Genomic DNA, 20,574 nt, shown 5'->3' with positions numbered 1-20,574 from the left:
ACTATATTAAAAGGCTAGCTGTTTTCATTTATTTTTATCTCCTAATGGTCCCTTATCTGTAACGTAGTGTATCACACTTAATAACAGGCGCCCATCCATGAGTCGAATAAGAGAACGGGTGTCATGGGCAAGTGTAGTCCAAACCAAACAACGTTACTTTATCTTGTTTTCTTTTTACAGCTATTTTTATTTTTGCTTCTAATATAGTACCTCGAATACGGCAGATGTTCAATAAGTGTTTACTGGTATGATTGTTTAAAATAGTTAATGTCCTTTTAAAAATAACAAAGGTTTATGTAAAGTAATAAAATAAATTGGAAAAGATATTATTCTTTATAAAAGATAAATGTTTTAGGAATTATTAGCTACGAATGAGTTGATTTTGATTAGCTAAAATGAGTTTTATAGTGATGTACAGAGCTTTGATAGTGAATTGACATAGCTTCTGGACTTCAACATACCTTCGTTTGGCCCCTGGCCTTGTCATTCACTATCTGTGTGAATCTGGGCAAATCAGTTAACCTCTCTGAAACTCAAATCCACCATCTGTAAAACAGGGGTACTAACTAACATTAACCCACAGGTTAGTCACATTAAAGGGAAATTTTATACAAACAACCTAAATTACGTGCCTCACTCACAATAAATGATAAGTATTTCTTTTCCTTCCCACTCTCTTTTTTAATGACTTTTAATTTTCTTAAATATTAATTCTAACTAAAATGTATAATGTCTTCATTTTGGTCAAACAAAATTAAAGTTCACATTTATTCAAAATTAAATATGCACAACATAATCCAAACTATGTTTTGCAAAGCACTTAAGAAGAACCTGGTGTTGCTGGTGTTTTGGACATCTGTTTCTTGTTCTTTCTCTTCTCGGAATGGTGCTTTTTTTCTTTTGAGAAAACTGCCCTTCTCCAACTCTGTAGGGGATCAGTGATAATTTCTACAACCTACCACATCCTGGTGCCCTATCCATGGGGGTAGGCATGTCTCCAAAATGGGCCAGCCAGGTATTCTTTAGGATTTATCAAATGGGGGCTGCAGTCAGGGCCTGTCCTTGCCCTGGGAGGAAGCAGAGAATCTTTGAGCGGGGGCATGGGTGACCACCACGGCTTCCTCTTGGAGAAAGTCGGTCTGTGACAACAGACTCATGGGAAGAAGGCTGTCACTCACGCTCGCCTCATGTTTGGTAATGTGGGTCCACATATCAGTCGTGGCGAAACCAGCATGAGTTTGATTTTCACATTTTCAACCACAGTTGAATACAAGCAGAGGGTCACCTAGAATTAGCTGGATCTTGCCTCTTCCCTGCTCAACCTTCAAATTTTAGCGTTGGACCCTGGGCAAAGCACGGTGCTACCAAGTGGAGTACTTAGCTTTCGTCACTGGATAATTTACTGGCTTCTGCTTTGCAGTCATAGGCTGTATCCTTAACTTTGGTCAGAGTTTGGCCAATGCTAGGGTTTTGTACGGGGGAAGACTGGGGAAGTGTGTGGCCAGATCAGTCAACCCTTTAGCATTTTCAGGGGAAAAAAACCCTCAAACAAACTCCTCTAGAGCACACGCTTTGTTCCCAGAGAACCAGTTCGAGCATAGTCAGCTGAAGGGCCACCTGCTGGAAATTCCCCGGCTGGGCATTAAGCGTTGTGTGTCAATGCCACCTCGTAAAACTGAGATCTGGCCTGTTGGAGGGAGCAGGGCGCTCCTGACCCAGATCCTCTGCACGGATTCCTTGGGTCTCAGTTGACCGAGATACCAAGCTGAATAGCTTCTTAAATAAAATAATACATCTTAAATTCAGGGGGATTATATTTCTCTTTTTTGGTCAATTTCCCCTTTATTCCCCTTCCCTCCATATTTTCTCCCTTACTTCCTTCTTTCTTCCAAATAACACTTTTCAGTGACTTTTAAAATGTAGTTTTCACATTATAGGAATATTTAAAATGCAGGGAAAGAAAGGAAATAAGAATCACCTGTATGTAATGCCATCAATCAGAGACACTCCCTATTAATTTTTGGCATATATTCTTCCAACTCTTTCTCTATGAAATAACATTTCAACATAGCTGAAGTCATAATATATACTCAACACCGCGTCCTTTTCGTATTTTCCTTGAACAAATCTAAACATTTCCTGCTATTTAGTTTTTCTCCCTGTTTTTTAGTTTTATAGATAAAGCTGCCATGAACCTCTCAGCCTAACCTCTTTGACGTCATATTTCCGGGGACATAGAGGGTTGATAGCATGTGTGGTGAAGGATTCACACCAAGGTGACTGACAATCCAGCTACCTGACCTCATTTCTGTCTTCCTGGATGCAGAGTAAACTCTTAGGATGTATTAGAATTTGAGATGATCGGACTGCAGATGAGAGCAAGTGCACTTACAGGAGTGGAATCAGATGTCAATATGTCTGATCCCTGAAAAAGTTACTGTTAGTTTCTGGGTAGAAAGGAAATCCAGAAACAGGAAAGTCAGCCCCAGTGGCTAGACTCCCAGTCTTCGTCCACTGCCCAAGCTGAGAGCCTACTGTTCTTTCCAGCAAGAGCCACTGCCCACTTTGCCGCCAGCCGTCTCCTACACAACCTGGAGGACCTGCTTTGTCAAGTAACGAAACAGAAGCCCGGCAGTTTGGCTATGAAGTTAACAATGACTGGTGTTCTCAGTGTTTTAGAAGAAAGGCAAAATACAAAGGAGCTGACATTAAGACGCCATCGTTAAAGGAAAGAGGAGGACGCAATGAACGTGTGCGACTTGGACACCAGTCACCTGCGGCTCCTCTCTTCACCTGGTCAACCAAGGTCAAGTCCCTCGGTCCAGGGACAGTGCACAGACACTCCTGCTTCCTGCCTAAGCCATGGGATTATGCTTGTGACTCCTTACGGCACTTGGCAACCTTTTCGCTGAACTTGTGAAAACAAATCGGATCAGAACACTATGGCATCTTTGGAAGAATGGGGTGGTGAAAACAAGAAATATTGGTAAAATAGTTTATAGCATTCTTTTTTTTAAAAGAGTCAATTTGAAGCTGGCAGAAAGTGCAGATTGTGGAGGTAAAAGCTCCATTTGGCCTTAAGATTTTTCAAGACCTAAAAGCTGTGGGGCTCACACGGGGGAGGGGAGGTTGGAACAGAGCTGACTGGGCATAAAAGCAATAGTCTGAAAAATGTTTGTTTTTATTTTGTATGTCTGAGACTGGAAACTGATAGAACTTTCTGATTTTCCATCTTTGACAGGGTGGAGTTAGTTCCAAATGAACAGTTATCGTCTATTTGGAAAACTCCATCTGTGACAACAGGAATGATAAAGGTTTTCCAAAAAACTTAACACACTCGATGTTAAGTCACACTCGATGTGAGCACAGCCTCACAATCGATGAAACTTTGGTCCTTGTTCTTTGGACTATAATGTGGTCTAAGTGGACTCAGGCATTCACATGGGAGTTTTGAGATGATCTTACCCAACGGTTCTTAACTGGGGGACAGATTAAGAGTAAGGCAGCATTGGGTACATCCTCCTTCTCTTGCTGAGAACTACTGACAGAATCTAATTCTCTTTATTTCAGTGGGAAAAGCAGAGGCCCAAGAGAACAGATTAAATGCTCAAGGTCACTTTGTCAATAGTGGCAGAATAGGGTTGGAATAAGAAAGGACTCTTCTCCTAGGATAGCATTCTTTGCACCTTGCGTCTAGACTCCACGTAGACACTGCAGCAGGAAGCAGACTCCACACCAACGGTGTTGTCAAGAACGTCTTCTTAGCTTCATCTCTGTGACATCAACCCCCAACCCTTGGTGTCTCAGCTTCTGAACCCTTTCCTCGCCCAGGGTTTGGCCATGGTGAAACAGGGCTTCTGTGTGAGATTACAGACAGGTTTTATCTGATGGGAGTGGCTGAGAGCGCCCGTGAGTCCCCATACAACTCAGTAACAGTGTAGATATAACTAACGATGTCTGCGTGTGTGAGGGACAGCAGGGTATTGGCAGTCTAACTTTGGTCTATCCCTCAGCCCCAGAAAATCTTATGTTTCTAGAGACAGGAGATCCAGGATTCTGGAGAGGTTTTTTTTTCCCACCAGAAAATTTCATTCAAGTTTCTCCAGGGGGGTGGGAGCCTGACGTTTTAAAGAGCAAGCAGTTGAGGGTCTAGTGCCTTTATGATTTGTACCAGTCACTCCTCATCTCTTGTTCTTCAGCTGCTCTGACAGGGAGGAGATTAAATAACTCAGAGATGGGTGTTCACTTCAAAGCTGGATGCTCCTATTGCTCCAACCACTGATGTTCCTCAGGAAGGCTGTAAGTTTAAGGAAACACATAAGCAGACTTCGAGCTGTCCGTGATCACCGTGGTAAAGGCAGAGGAGATATGGACATCCGTGGTTAGGTGGAAACTATATTTTCAGTGTTTATAATAATTTTAGGAAGGACTTGTGGAAATTAGTCCACTAAAATGTCCACTGAGCTGCACATTTATGTTCATGAAGCTTTTATATATGTCACATTTCAGTAACATTTTTAAAAAATAGTTAAATGGGCATTTTTCAAGAGGCAGGAAAGTCAACACTCATGTTTTGGATAGAAATTCCCCCACTTTCATGTTTTGTTGGAACAAATAAGGATTTTGGAAGTGCAGCTCTTTTGTAAAGTATCAAGGAATGGAACTCACTAAACTAGCTGACAGGACAGGAGAAGAGAAGGACACAAGAGCCGTAGAGACGGGCTCCTCTCCAGGACGGGGCGGTCCCCTCCCAGAACTCCAGCGAGCTAGGATCTCAGAAGCATGTCCCTTGGAGGCGCCGCAGCCTCTCTTCTCTGCTCAGAAATGCACTTTCCCAGGCTGGACGGCTGACACAACAGGCTTGGTGAGTAATGGGCTCACAATTTCAATTTATTATCAAAATATTTCCATCAGATGACACATCTGGAGAGATAAGGAGACGCAGACTTCCCTTTTGTCACAGCTCCTCGGGCACAGAATCAATGCTGAAAATCCTGCTTAAACCACAATCTTGAGCATCTGTCCAATGGCAATTTTTAATGCAAAGTTCGCGCTTAAAGCTTTTTATCAATATGATTTATAAGTTTAAAAAGTCTTAAATCTTCATCTGTACATCACTTTACAGACCCTGGTTCATAACTATTTATCTTGGTCTGAAACTTCAATATTCAATGATTACCTATAATAACAATTAGTCATAAATGTAGTTAATAATTAAATATAAAAATTATTATTTATACATTACTACAAATCTCTTAAAAAGACCGAGTGTTGAGAAAGAACAAGAAATTGCTTAGAAAAATGCAGGCAGCCTCCGAACCTCAGCCTCAGTCACACCAGGTGCAACAGGGAACAGCGCTGGATACTCATTTCAGCCCTAAGATTGCTTCAGATAAAACGATTGCAGAGTGACTAACTGACACCTGGCCAAATCAGTTTAAAAGCGTGTTAAGTCCCAAGGCCCCAACAGGTATAAGAATTCTTTGGAAGAGTTTTGAAGGAGTGTAACTGTTGCAAATAAAAGTAAAAATCAGGACTTACGCCGCGTGTTTTTAACTCTCAGGTCACTGCTGTGCTTTTGGTGTCAACCGAATCTTCAGCCTCCTCTTTCTCCTTTTGAACAGAAATCTGGTCTACAGCAGGTGGTCAACACCGTTTTCAAGAGACAACCTCAAACTGGCAGATTATAGGAGAAACAGAAATGAACGGTCGTATTGTGTCTGGAGATTGAGCCTTATTTACACGTGAGAAGCGACTGATTTGACGGACATTAGACGCGCTCCTCCCTCACATCTTTCCAGAATAACCGACTTCGAGGTTACAGATGCTCGCCTCTCTGCTGACCACCCCCTGTAAGCACAGTGACCTCTAGGCCCATTTCTCTCGAGTCGAGTTCCCCACTCCTGTGTGTCGGTAAGTCACCCAAGGCTGCACAGCTTCTGCAGGTCACCACACCCGGCATTTCTTTTCTGGGTTCATGTAAGAATTCTTGGGGCAATGGAAGGCTTCTGAAAACTCAGGGGAGTTCTGCAAAGTCCCAATAATCCTGCGAAACAAGCAAACAGAAGTCCCGTCAGCACCTGACGCCACGTCCCCAGCACGAGGGAGCTCTAAGAACTCTGTGTGGGCCGAGTGAGTGAATTTGGAATTTACGGTTTAAAGGGAAAAAAACTGGGTAGAACGAGACTGTTGCTTCTCAGCAACAGAAGTTTAAGCAGAGAAGTAACAAGCTACAGGAGCTGGGAGCACAGGCTTTGAAGACAGACGTGGGAGCCTGGTTGTGAGTTGCATTTATGTAGCCTCTGTGCCTCAGTTTCCTTTTCTACAGAATGTGCATAACAACAGTACCTGCATCTCAAGGTTGTCATGGGGAGTTAACTTATAAACATCCCATACCAGTCTGCAAAATAAATGAGTAATTCATATTTGGAATCACAGTTATTACAAGAAGAGTTTGGTCAAAGAAAACAGTCATGATTTTCCCCTATAGCTGGAAAGGGCTCACACAATAACTTAAATAAAAGACTTTAAATAGACATTTGTCGATTCGATTTAACAGGGAAGATAACGGTTATTTTCTTGTTTTCCAAAAGAACTCCACAGACTTGAGAAGCTGGATTCAGCCTGAACAATGGGAAAGGGCTGGAAAATGGCCAGTTTCACCTTATCTCTGAGGGTCACCCAGTGAGCAAAAACACACCGTCCACCCCATCATCGGCCGCAGGCTGAGGCAGGTCAGGACAGCGAGGCAGAGAAGACATCTCCATCAGTCGGAACAGCTCCTTCCCTTCTCTCTCCTTGGGCCCCTGCCACACCCACCTCAGCTGGGGAGGGGCAGACCACTTTACTGAGCTCTCCATCCAGGCAGAGGCTCCAACGAGCACAGCTCAGCACTTCTCTCCCTGCAACCCTTCTCCACACGGCAGTCAGCATGATCTTCACAATTTAAACCAAATTCCGTAACTCCCTACTTAAAACCTTCCAGGGGTTGCAGGAAATTCAGCCTGCTCTCATGCCCTCCACCGTCCCTGATGGCTCCAGCCTACCTTCCCGGCCTTCTCGCAGAGCATCCTGCCCATGGAGGCCGACCACACGGACCACTTCCCCCGCCTCACACCGTCCTCAGGCCTGCTGCTCCCGCCGGCCCCACTCCCCGCCAAGTTACTCCCCAGCAGCTACACGGGGACCTTCCTCAGCCCTCCTGCCTCCGAGGACACTGGCGGACGGCAGATGGAGCCCCCGGATGGTAGGGTGTCAGCAGTGACCACAGCAGGCTGCAGATGGGGGCCGTTCCCTAATTTCTCCTACAAAGGAGGACACTGGAAACTTCTGAAATTAAATTTAGGTTGGGAGCTTAGTGCTTGAATTAATTTGATTAGAAAAAAAAGAATGATGTGTCCTTTCTTATATCTGAAAATTCGAGAACAAATTCACTTGATACCTGGTCGAAGTGATCATGTTTGTGGAATAAAAAGATTTCAGACATAAGGAATGCCTACTGCTCTTTAGTCTTTTAGGTCCCAGGCTCATGGACTCTCAGTTAGAGCTTGATTCCTTGAGTCCAACTCATTCCCACGTGAGGAGGCCCTGACACTGGCTGAGGGACGGTCACCACGGTGGCCTGACAGTTCCTTACACTGGGGAGCCAGCTCCCGGGGGACAGGGACGGCTCTGAGGCACGACGGGAAGAACTCTCTGCTTATTTTTATCTTACTAAAAGTTTCAAAGGATTGTGTCTGAGATATAATCACACAGGGGCAAGCACTTCAGTAAAAGTGTCCAAACCCGTGCCCTAATTCTACATTTCTTTTAAAAACATTAAAGAAATTTAAAAAACACAACTCAAAACAAGAAAGTCTTCCCCAAACACCACTGGGACCCAGCAACACCCAACTTCACGCACACCCAGCTCTCCATCCGACCCGTCTCCTCTCCCTCCGTCCAGGGGCTTCACGAAAGAGTGTGATTCTGAAGAGTCAGGCCAACAAGGTGGCAGGGCTCCACCCACTCTCCTAGGACTCTAACTAGTGTTTGGTTGTTGAAAACATCAAACCTGTGGATGGGTGACACAAATAATCTATTTCAAAAAGTGGATGAACTATTAATAAAAACGAACTCCTTCTCTGAGTGGGATCATATTTCATTAACCTTACATAGAACACTCATATGAATTTCATGCTATATCATAACTATGTAGTGCTTGTGTTTATAATAACAGAAGATAATAAAGGCTTTATTGATTATTTGTTAAAGTGGTTTACTTGAAACTTTTACTTTATTGTATAAAATATTTTACTGTGCTGTGCGGTTTATTCCCTCATCAAACCATCACTTGTATAACAACATCTAGAGGTTGGGGGCGAGGGGACTTGGAGGAGGGTCGTCAAAAGGTAGAACTTCCAGTTATAAGATAACGGGTCCCGGGGATGTAAGTACAACACGATGGCTGTAGTTAACACTGCCGCGCGATACACAGGAAAGTTGTTAACAGAGAAAATCCCAAGAGTTCTCATCACAAGGAGAAGTTTTTCTCTTTGTTGTACCTACACGAGAAGACGGATGTTAGCTGAACTGACTATGGGAATGATTTCACAATGTCCAACTGTCCTGCTATACTCCTTAAACGTATACAGTGGTGGATGTCAATCATTTCTCAATAAAACTGGAAAACAAAAGCTGTCTCAGAGAGACAGAGTTGAACATCACGTGACCAAGAGTGGACTATATCCTATAACATATCTGACTCCTCCTGCCGCAATTAGCTGGATTTTTGAATCACTGAGGGAACTGTGTACAATTAATGAGCCCTCCAACAACTTTTTCCTACTTCTTTTAAATGACCAACTTGCTTCATTCATGAATAAACTTTCTAATTTTTGCCATTGATTACCGTTCACGATTCTTCATGATTCTTTTAAAGTAAGGTCACATTGATCAGCGTCTGTCCCACTATAAATTCATCAGGAAATAAGTGCCTGAATAGATTCTGAGGTATGGGCTGAAGGTCAGCAACTGTTAACAGGAAGTCTACATGGCTCACCCAAATCCACACCAATGTTTACAAACGTCAGAGACCAATGCTAATATTTAAGGTAAATGGAGAAAACATTAGTATTTCAGAGAGGGTTTAGCTGAATCATGGGATGGTAAGGAACAAAATGTCTACAGAAAACGCTAGAAAGGATGGTCTTTCAAAAGTATTAGAAATCAAGCTGTGGAAAGCATCTCCCACATTATCGTTGTGTTAGTTCCAGGAAGCGCCCTCTTCTCACGGGTGGATCACATTGTGCAACCTAAGCCTCGAAAGTAACACCATACTATTCAGGTAGCACGGACGTTGGCATCATTTTCTCTACTCGGACCTGCTTTAAAAAATCATCAGACCCTCACATATCATTTAGAAACAGCAGATCTGAATAACTTCAGAAACACATCTATAGGTCATATAGTAAATATTATCATAACTATTCCCTGAAGTGACTGGATGGCTAACAAAAACTGGACTTGCAAACAGAAGTCACTTAAATTGCAGATTCAGTTTCTAGAATATCAAGCAGAAATGCTCTTGCTCTAATACTAAAGTTTTAGAAGTTTATTTTAAAGCACATAAGACTTTAGTTAGAAAGAATGAAACAATTACAGCTTAGACCTAACAAATGGTTTACAGATTCCACTTTAAATCAAGTATATTTTGCATTTTGTTTTTAATACTGTGGCTATGTTAGCCTAAGGTCACAAAATCTCCCTCCATTTCAGAAATGTGTCTACATAAACCACTGTGCACAATTTTTTAATAGCATCTCAATGTCTCTTCGTTTTTTCTTTAAAAAATATGCTTTACTTCGTAGAGCCAGGAAGCAGCCTGTTTCCCAAACTAAATGTAACCTCAACCTTTTGCCAAGGAAATCCCTTTACCTCCAGAGAAAATAATAATTTCCTTGACAAGAGGTTGGCACTCCATTTACCCTTTACAAAAACAACAACACACACGTCTATTGTTATGAATGAAAAATAGTCAAAGAGGAATCTTTTGGGCCAGAACAAAGAAAACGAAAGTTACAAATAATTTTATATATTTACAATAAAATATTACATACTTTTACAAGTACAAAATTTTACATATTTATAATAAAATTGTTTTCAGTTTAAATCGGGGATAGAAAAGTTACTTATTTATCTACCTATCAATCACTTAGCCAGTGATTAGTAATTGACATTCTGAACTACACAACAGAAGAAATGAGCAACAGACAGGCCTTGACTGTCAGCTAAGACGGAATGAAGTCCAGATACTTTATTCATAGGGATTCTTATTCTGTTCATGCCTCTCATCCAAAAATCATCCCAGCACTAATTTCAAACACATATATGTAATAGGACCTTCACAGACAGTAACATTAATGCTCCCAGCAACTCTCATGATAATTTAATCCTCATGTTTTTTTAATCAAGAAATTGAGACACAGAGGTCAATAGCTTGTAAATGGCAGAGCCATGGTTGGAACTCAAGTATTTCTTACTTCGAAGTGTGTGTTCATTTTTACCATATGTGTGTAAGGATGTGTTTTCTGAGCTACTCAGAGTGGAGGAATGGGACGGCTAAAGGCAAGCAATGCAGTTAACAGGAAAGAGACAGGAAAGAAACAGGCAGAAAAACCCCAATAAAAAGCCAAAATGAAAAGTAAAAGTGCATCACCGTCGGTGGCTCTTTAGTGCAGGAATAAATACACATTTCCCCCACTCCAGCTTTTGAGGATTTCAGTAAACTAATAAACAGTGAAACCATAACTATTAGTCATAACAATAGTCCGTGTCATCAAAAAGAAAAGGTTAGGTTTTGTTCAGGATACTGTGTTAATATGGGAGGAAGGCAGAAAACGTACTTTAAACACAGAAATTTTAATCCAGTGTTTAAGATAAAAATGTTTATACTCAAGAGACAAATTTTAGCTATCAAAAAATTAATTAATTTGCAGCCCCCATTCTCTGAGGACACCAGACATACCAGGTATTACAATAACATTACTTAAATTCACTTGAGTCTTTATGGATATATGCTTTCGTTCAGGGAGATGTGGAGGGAAGACCTTTGGCAAATTAGATTGTTACAGTAGTTTGTATGAGCTTATAACTGTTCTCTGTTATCCTCAGAATTAGATTCTTGTACCTTAACTTCTGAAGACTTCAGTAAAGAAAAAGACAACTTTAAAAATTAAAACTAAAAGTTACTTGGATAAACCATAGTGGGAATTGATCCAGTGACTTTTGTAGCTCATTACCTAAAACGTAGCCAATTTGGATGTCCTAGCAAGACTAAATTTCCCTGGATTATACACATAATGGGCATACAATAAAAACAGTTGTTGAGCGAATGACTTTTGAAAGAACTGTGAAGGCAAACACTAGATGATGATGATGACAATGATGATACTAGAACAAGCTGAGTAAATTCTTTACTTTTTAAACGTGCTATTTAATTGTTTCATAATTGAATGTGGCTTTTCCCCAGGAGTGAATGATCCGGGCAGTATGTTCACTTCTATTTTAGGAAAGACTTTTAAAATGTAACCCACTACTTCTCCTCTGTTCTCAAACTGTTTTCTAACCACTCTTCAAATTTTTTAATTTGTTTTTGAGACACTCTTGCCCAAGAAGTGTTGCTGTTAATTAGCAAAAGAGTGATGAAGTGTTATAGGGGACAAGGCAGACTTAGGAATTTAGTCCTGAATAGATACATAGGGAGTTAGGATTCAACATTCAAAGGCTGGGTAGAGTGATTCTCTTTCAATCCAACGTTCTCTTAGACTTTCTGATTTGGGAAGGACCTTAGACATCTCCTAACTCAACCTTTTCCTCTGCAGAGCATTTTTCTCCAGCATCCTTGGGAGGTTGTTCAAGAAACTCTCTCCTGGAACTTGGGGATAACTTTATTCCATGTGGGACCACCTCTAATTACTGGAAAGTTTCCCTTTGTGTTGAATGGAAATCTTTCTTTGGAACAGCAACTCATCGGTTCCAGGCCTAAACCTTTCACAGCCTCTTAGGAAATATCTGTTCTAGCTTTAAATAGAGCCACGGCTCCGAGGCGCCATCTTTGTTGCAATCCATCAAGCACCGCGCTTAGGTCACATACATTCTGAGGATAAGAGAGTCAAGGCTTTGCTTGTGTAGACATGATGTTTACCCCGATGTGTTCTGTTCATCCCGTCTGTGATCCTCAAAAGAAAAAAACCCCACTAGATTTCCAAATTTCATAGACGCAGAGTTAGAAAAGGCCAATTTCCAAATTTGGAAGTAATGGAGTCAGTACTAGAGCAAGCTGACTCCTGTTCAAACCCACGCACCTGAAACTGCCTGGACTGTGGACGTCTGTTTTAATGGAGTTGATCGCATACTCTGGCCTGTAGGTCCCACACCACACCTAGGGATGGGACAGAAAAGGAAAGGAGTGTGCTTAGGTTCAATCAAGGATTATTTGTTTGGTCAGACTAGGGGAAAATCAACCTTCTTACTGCAAAAATTAAATTGGAATTCTGCATTCCTCAATCATTTACTCTTCAAATAATGTTCAACCATAGGCAATCAGGAAGATAACTATCATTAATGTGATATGACGGTCTGTTATACACAGTGAAAGTGTCAAGTCAAATTTATTACTAATGTGATCTGACAGTCTGTTACACACAATGTAAGTTGGTCAAATCAACGCTCTGCCACAGTTGCTTAAAACAAAAAACTCAGCACGCAACAGCTAACTTACTATGAAATTATAACTCAAAATGATTTTCACATCTATCAATCAAGAGAGAGACGATACCTGTGCGAAGTTCAAGAAGAACAGTTGTTTGTGATTTAGGTCAATTCCAGGAAGTAATTTTTCTTCACCATTCTTTTTAACATAATTTTGATAGGCCTAGGCAGTTAATGAAATAGAAGCATGATGTTTATAATTTCTAAATTTATATATAAATCTATGCAAGAGACCATGTAACCAAGAAATTAACCTTTTATGTCAGAATCATCATAATAATATATTAGACATGACAACCTATAACTACTTCACGGATTAGAAAGAAAACTAGAATTTATTTACAAATGCTCTGAGAACAACAGGATACTGTTTAACAGATGATAAGAGACTAGCACATGTCAGATGATCAATAAATGTCAGTTGAATGAACAGATGAGGAAACAAGTGAGGAAAAACTCGTCTAAGTTGTTCTACAGACAGACGGGTAAGTCCAGCCAGTTGGAAGAACGGATTGCCAAGGGAGTCTGTAATTGCTCCATGTGGCTTAATTATTACTCTCAGCAAAATAGACTCACACTGAAACAGACTCACACCAGACTTCGTTGAGTGATTCTCGCCCAAAGTCAAGGGATTCGCTTGAGATCCTTTAGAGGCCTAGTATCCTATGATTCTAAGAATAAGAATGAGCAATTATTGTGGCCCCCTGAACACAGGGCAAGATAGACGGAACCTCAGTTACATTAGGAAGAAGGAATTTAAGTTACTTGAATGTCAGAAAATGTTCTTAACTCTAAGGATTTATGGAGACTGTTGAAAAGCGTAGCTTTTTTGTACTAAATATACTTAAGAGATTGACAGTCAACTTTCTGAGATGAATTACTTCCAATTTAACACAAAGGAAAGTGATCAATTAGATAAGCAGAAGGTATATTTCACATCTTAGAACAATTCTGTACTTGTTGTAGGTGAGGATCTCCATGGCAGACCAGCAACCCAGAGTGTGGTCGAGTTTTACAGCACTGATTCTTTATCTGGCTGTGTATTAGAAACTGTGGGAGTATTAAGAGTGCCAATGCCTCCACTTCAGGCAAGAGGGAGTGACAGGGACTGGATTCACCCTCCCACTGAAACAACGAAATGATGGCAAAACATATAAAATGACGGTTTGCAGGACACTGGACGTCAAAGGGCAGCGATCTCTGTGAGATGGGAAACAAATGAGGTGACCCTTTGATTGCCCCAGCTCATGGCCTTGAGCGTTTCCAGGGTACAGCATAGAGAAGGGAAACCCAGTTGGAGTCTAAGTGACTCCTTGAGTCGAGGAGAAGGAGCTAAGAGTTCAGGGACACTCAGGACAGGGTACTGGAGTGAAGAAAGCTGCAGATGGAGGATCTCGAGGTCAGACGGCCCACTCAGGTGTCCAGCTGAGAAGGTGACTGTGCACGTGAGCAAACCACCCACAGCTAGCGGAAGGGCCACCAAAGGGTCAGAGACAAATGCCCGGGCTCCCAGAGGACGGACGTGGAAGTCCTCTGGACTCACACAGTCAGGTCTCGTCTCAGCAGCGGGCAACAACTGTCTCTAGACTACGCACCCCCCAAGTCCTCCCCGTCTGCCTGTAAAAGCAAGATCCAAGAGGATCAGACCACTTCTGAGGGATTTAACCATGTCCTAGAATAAAGACAAGAATACTTACAGGAAAACAAAGATATCCAGCACGCAAAGAGGTAAAATGCACAACATCTGGCGTCTAGTCAAAAAATTCCCAAGCATTCAAAGCAGCAGCCACTCGTTACCCCCAGGACTTGGTGGGGACTCCATTCTCTCAGAAACCCTGCAGCCTGCTTAACATCTCCGGCCTCACACTCTGATCATCACAGTCACTGCCAAGTCCCTGGCCCACAGTCACCCGTCCCGCACTGCTCTGATGCTTCCTCCTTCCTGACCCGACCACCAGGCTCTCCTCCCCTTCACCGAGACATTTCTATGGTGAACGAATAACCCTGTGTCCTCTTCACTCCATGGAACATTCCATCCACTCTTGTCTCGGAAGAGCCTGGTTCTATCCTGGGGACACCTTGCCCCCGTACCCCCTCAAGGAGACTCTGCTCGTTCTCCCACATGTGGGCTACCTGGGGGTCGGAAGGTCTCAAAACTACCTCACTCCTCCTGTTGCTTCCAAGATCAGTATTCCTCCACTCTTGTGAAAATTCCTACTTTTTCTTGTGCACGTGGCATCTACTAGACCAATCCTTTAAACTTTGTTCAAACCATCAAATAATGACATATTTCATGGAAGGTTTGCAGCTGTATCTCCAGCACTGAGACTAGTGCCAGACACACAGTATAGCCTTCCACCAGTGTCTGTTGGATGCAAGAATGAGTGGAAGGGTAAATGAGATTCTCAGGGATGCTCCATTGACTAGCTCCTCTGGGTATAATAGCTTGGAAGCCACAGGGCCATGTGCTGGCACCGTATCACTTCAGTCCCTCACTGGGTCATTGTCACTAGCTGGCCTTTAATATTAGGCCTGATGTTGATGCTCATTATGGTCCCAAATGCTGCTTTACCTGCAGTGGAACTGAGGGTCCTGTTCAGTGTATTGATCAGTGACACTGAAAAAATCCTTCTCATGGGGCATCTTTGCTAAAAATATCTATTTTAGAGATTGTTTCTTTGAAAAACATTGCATCCTCTGCGCGACTTGCGTATCTCCTTTCTGCTGATATAACATCCTGGGCTTCCTCTTCTCCTCGCTTTCTGGGGGCTTGGAAACTGGGGTTCCCCTCAGCCACGATGGTATTGCTTTTCTGGTTAGCATATTTACCACCCTCTTTCTCCCTGTATATTTCCCATTTTCTATTCAATGTCTTTTGCTTACAGTATATGTCTTTCTATACATTATATATAAATTATCTTGTCTTTTGCAAAAGGCTTTAAATGAATGATTAAATATGACATATATACACTCCAACCACTAAAATGGAAAGAAAATATTATTACTCACTCTGTATGCTTGGCCAATACCTCCATTATCTGCAATGTTTTCTCCCAGCGTATTAATTCCATTGAGCTGTTAAAAAAAATAGATGCTTCAAGACCCTTAACTACATTCAGATTGTTAAGAAACCATCGACAATTCACTTAAGATTGAACATATCTAAAACTTCTCAAGAGAATGCTGACGACATACATGCTGTCCACCTGCTAGGTCCCAGGAGAAGTTTCCATACTGGTACACCATGCACTGGGATTGCTCTTTAAAATTATTTGCAGACTGTTGAGTCCACCAGTCAACCAGGTCTCCATCTTTGTTAAAGTTTCTGCCTGTAATATATTTAAGTAAAATGGGAACTCATTCGGTCAAGAATTACAATAAGATCTTTAATTCAAAGTGTAAGGACTGAAATACCACTGTACGGAGAACATAAAACTGGACAGAGATGAAGGAAACGGATCTCCTTCCTCATCCAGAGCTGAGGAAGCCCGGCCTGCGAGGGCCTTCTTGCTGACACGCCTCAGGATTAATCCAGATGGTTCAGCTGCTTGGCTCCTGATATCTCAGCCGAGGCCACCAGATAAACACTCCTGAAATCGCGGCTGGTTTCTGTTGGATGGTTTTCACCTGAGTCATGTCTGTTTAACTGGATGTTTTGAGATTTTAAAAAGGTTGATATTTTTATGCCGGCATTCATTTCATGGCTCCAACCCTTCATGACACGTTTCCCTCTGCTTCAAGCACAAAGAAAGAGTTGCTTTCCTGCTGGAGTTTTCCTGCTACCCCTCAGATACATCGATCTTCCCCTTCCGGAGCCACAGCCGCATTTATATATGTTAAGTGTTTTGATACTTAATTTTATCATCCTTTTAATAGTTATCTATGATGCAGTGATTAAGAAAAAAGCCGTGAAGACGAGCTACCTGAACTCACATCCTGGTTTCACCAATTCCTAGCTTCGTAACTTTGAGCAAGTTTTTTAGGTGCCTCCACTTCTTTTCCATTTGAAAACAAAAAACAGGGAAGTACTAGGACTTCCCTGTGAAGACTGCGGTGCAGTCAACTGAGTTAACAGGCACCTACTAAGTTCTGAAACACACGCTTCCCATCTCCTTTCCTTGCTCTGGCTCTCTACAGCTGGGTCCACTTAAGGCCTGATTATTTTCTCTCTGTTGTTCTCATTTTCCTTCCACCGTGAACAACCTTTGTCACAGCGTCAACTCTCACCTCTTTATGCCTCTCATGTCTTCACGTCTATTCTTCTCAACTTTCACTGAAACTCTCCATCTGTTTGGCCACTTGGGGCAGCAGATGCTCATTTAAGTGCCTACTGCGTGCGAGGCGCTGAACCAGGCAGTAGGAATAAGTTGCAAAAAGCAGCAGCCCCTGACCATCTGTGGTGTAACAGTCTTACGGGAACCTTCCTTGTTGATTTTCTATCTGATTTTAGGATGTGGACCCTGCCCTCTAAGGGTCTGGGGAGGTAAGATGAACAATTATCAAGCAAGACCAAACACTACCATTGGTATCAACAGACCTCAGAGTGTTTTCTCCAGGTGAGTATTTCCTTCATTCTGTCAGAGGGGAAAGCACACATCATTTACCTCACTACCAGAAATTCCTGATCTTCTCAAGCGACAGTTTAAAGGGAACACTAAACGTGGGGTGACTTTCAGGCCACTAACACACCGATGAATAAACGTGTTTTTGTGTTGACAAATTATAATACCTCTTCATCAGGCTTATTAGGACATTTCTCAGCTAGAGGAGAGTGTCCCTGGGCCTTACCATTGTCATCGAAGCCGTGGGTGATTTCGTGTCCTATGACCATGCCGATGCCCCCGTAGTTCAGCGAGTTGGACTGCTGGGCGCTGAAGAAAGGGGGCTGCAGAATGCCAGCTGGGAAGACTGTGGGGAAGAAGGCGGTTAGGGGACGAGGGCGTTATTCTAGGGGCGGCCGGGGCTCGGCTCTCGCCCGCTATGCTGTTTTCCAGGATGCCCACTTCACTCAACTGTATACAAACATCTGCGACAGAAACGAATGCAGGTCTTTTCCTACTGATAACGACAAAGAGCTCATCTCGGAGCGGCCCCACGATCCACGATTGAGAACCACAATTCACTTGACGGTCTCTACTAAGACTGTTCTCCGCCATGGGGAGTTCAGAGCAGGGAAAACCATCATCTTCATTCAGGAGGGCTTTCTCCCATTGCAAATATTTGGGAGAAATAGTTACATTTATCCATCTGCAACAGCTTGTTAAATAAACAGAGCCACTCGATCGAAGGTGTCCCCAGCCCCGTAACCCTATTCTATCTCCATCGAGACGTTTATAACTGTTTCTTTCTTTCTTTATGGATGTTGTCCTTCGCTTTCTTGTCTGCCGGCCCCGCCCCCAGCATCTCAAATATCAGCCGTTTGAGGGCAGAGATTTGTGTGTCTGCACATAAATTTGTTTTTGAGTCCATTTGTTTTTTTCAGTTCATTATCTCCAGCACCCAAAACCTGAAACATAACAGGTGCTTAGGAAACGTGATGAATAATTGATGATAAATGAATGAATAATGAATTTACTGTGGTGTACTAAAGACTTTAAATAAAGAAGTAACAATTTCTATATGTCTACCCTGACACGTGCATTAGTGCGTTCACTTTCTACACTCAGATGCCTCACAAACTCCTTAAATCTCAGTGTCAAACACCAGACTCACCATTTTCCACTCTATGCTATCACTCTCTTGACTTTATTATTCCTGCTACAGGCATTTTAAGGGTCTCAGTCACCCAAAGTGAACATTTTCTACTTATCTTACGAAGTCTTGTATAGCTTACTTAGGAAAAGCCCAGGTCGTGCACCTTCCCTCCCGTGTATCCCTGTGTCTGTCTCCTCCACCGGTCTCTCCCACTGCCCCATCCTGGCACACACTCTCCTTTCTTGCCTTGAGAATTACTTCATTTCCTAATTGGTTTTCCCACGTCCTGTCTCACCCAGCTACAGTTTATCCTAAGTCGAACCTATCCTGCAGTCAGATCAAGTGCAGCTCTCGTCAGCGTCACTCGCCTGCTGAAAACGCTTGGATGGCCAGCACTGCTCTCTAACAAATACAGCATCTTCTTCCTGGCCTTCGACCCCGCGGCTTCTCCACCTCCCTCATAATTTCATCTTCCATGTTTTAAAAAACTCTAGTATCCACCAAATAACTGAACCATTATGTTCTGTAGTTGAAAAAAAATCTTTAGTATCAACACCTATTACCTGCAAAGCCCTGGGTCACTGCTGTGTGGGATGCCAAGAATTCAAGAGAAGGGTCCTGGCCTTCAGAAATGTAAGATCCAGTGACCGCAGAGGAGCAGATGCTGTCTCTGTGTCTTTTGGGTGGGGTGAATATGACATAGCCTTGCATGGGTTTCAAGAATAAATATTAGATACTTACATAGGAGACGCTGAAAATACACCAGGCAATTTAAATTCTCTCCAGACCTTTAAAAAATCTGGAAAGTTGCCATAACATTCAAAATGAGAAAATAATAAAAAAATAAATACTTCGTCCTTAAAGACTTTTGATGAAAGTTATACCTCACATGTAGCTGCCTGAGCTATCAACAGTGCCAAGAAATTATTTTTAGCTTAAAGTATAAAAATTATGTGCAGTACTTTATTAACTTAAAGTGAACACTATCTCCCACACTATGTACTTTGATTAAAATCCACCCCATTATATAAAATGCTCTTATGAAATGTGCTATCAAGCCTAAACATTAACTGTAAAGATCCTGCTGCTTTAATTACACCCTGATATGCCATTCTTCAGGCAAGAGATAAGATTTCTATGGCTCATATTAAATACTATCTTCAAGTTCAGCTTTGCAAATTATGATTTCTCCTTCTCCTCTGTCAGCTGAATCTTATGATGAGCATTTTTCCATTTGCCTTATCACTGTTTTAGCAGACTTCACAACTGTTGATAACAACCAGCCACTTAGCTGTGCATTTGTTATGCTCGTGGTTGTCACCAAGTTAGTTAATTAAATAAGTAATTGGCCCATGAAACAAAAGACCCTGTTTCTCCTCACTCACCACCACCTCACTTCCCTGGTTTATTTTTTTAAGGCTGCAAGTGACTCAATTTTAGAATCTTTGCTATAAAACTCAAGATTGCAATCAGGTAAAACCAATTCTTGGTGGAAAAAAATTAAATATTCTTTTTATATTAAATGGAATGGCAATATGTTTGGAAACATTTACTCTTAATTTTCAATTCTGAAAATTAGACTCCTAAGAGTGAGTAAGACAACTTTAGAAAATTTAAGTATCTCCAGGTAGTCATAGACCACCCAGGCTAAATACACCAAATAATCTACAAATTTCCTAAAATTGAAAAAAATTATATTGTTAATGAAAAAAGAAAATGCAGCGGTAATAAGACTTCCCATCTGACTTGATCATTTCCTTCGACAAGACTTCAAGGTTTAATAAGATGACTGAATGGCACCTGGAACTTACAGAGAAACATTTGACGAAATATTCAAACGCAACCTTTCTGCCAGCATGGAAGGTTGTTAGAGCTCCACAGGGCAAATGTGCAAGAAGAGGAACCAGTGACTGAAACACTCTTGGGATGCCTTCCTGTCCTGGAAGCTGACTTATATTGATGTGAAGTGGTGGGGGTGCATAAAAATTGGAATGTAGCCCATATGTGTGAGTTATGACAAAAAGTGTTGGGAATTGAATTAAGAAGTAGAAATTATTAACATGAGTAACTCCCTACATGATAACAAAACAAGTTCTTTTTTACCATAACATAGAAAGACCAATCCCATGA

General features: G+C 41.9%; 1 protein-coding gene across 11 annotated transcripts in view; it reads right to left on the bottom strand.

Moving 5' to 3' along the window:
* Positions 1 to 4,869: 4,869 nt before the first annotated feature.
* Positions 4,870 to 20,574, bottom strand: part of MME (membrane metalloendopeptidase) — a 136,399-nt gene continuing 120,694 nt past the window's right edge. For all 11 annotated transcript variants that reach the window (XM_070239164.1, XM_023621147.2, XM_070239168.1 and 8 more), the window contains 6 exons: positions 17,539 to 17,658; positions 15,946 to 16,079; positions 15,760 to 15,825; positions 12,818 to 12,913; positions 12,345 to 12,421; positions 4,870 to 6,046 (listed from right to left, as the gene is read on the bottom strand). In XM_070239164.1, coding sequence (XP_070095265.1) covers positions 5,947 to 6,046; positions 12,345 to 12,421; positions 12,818 to 12,913; positions 15,760 to 15,825; positions 15,946 to 16,079; positions 17,539 to 17,658 — 593 coding nt within the window. In that variant the 3' untranslated portion in view covers positions 4,870 to 5,946. The remainder of the gene's footprint in view (positions 6,047 to 12,344; positions 12,422 to 12,817; positions 12,914 to 15,759; positions 15,826 to 15,945; positions 16,080 to 17,538; positions 17,659 to 20,574) is intronic.

This window comes from Equus caballus, chromosome 16 (genome assembly GCF_041296265.1).
Source record: "Equus caballus isolate H_3958 breed thoroughbred chromosome 16, TB-T2T, whole genome shotgun sequence".
NCBI lineage: Eukaryota > Metazoa > Chordata > Mammalia > Perissodactyla > Equidae > Equus > Equus caballus.
This window is presented reverse-complemented; position numbering and strand designations above follow the sequence as displayed.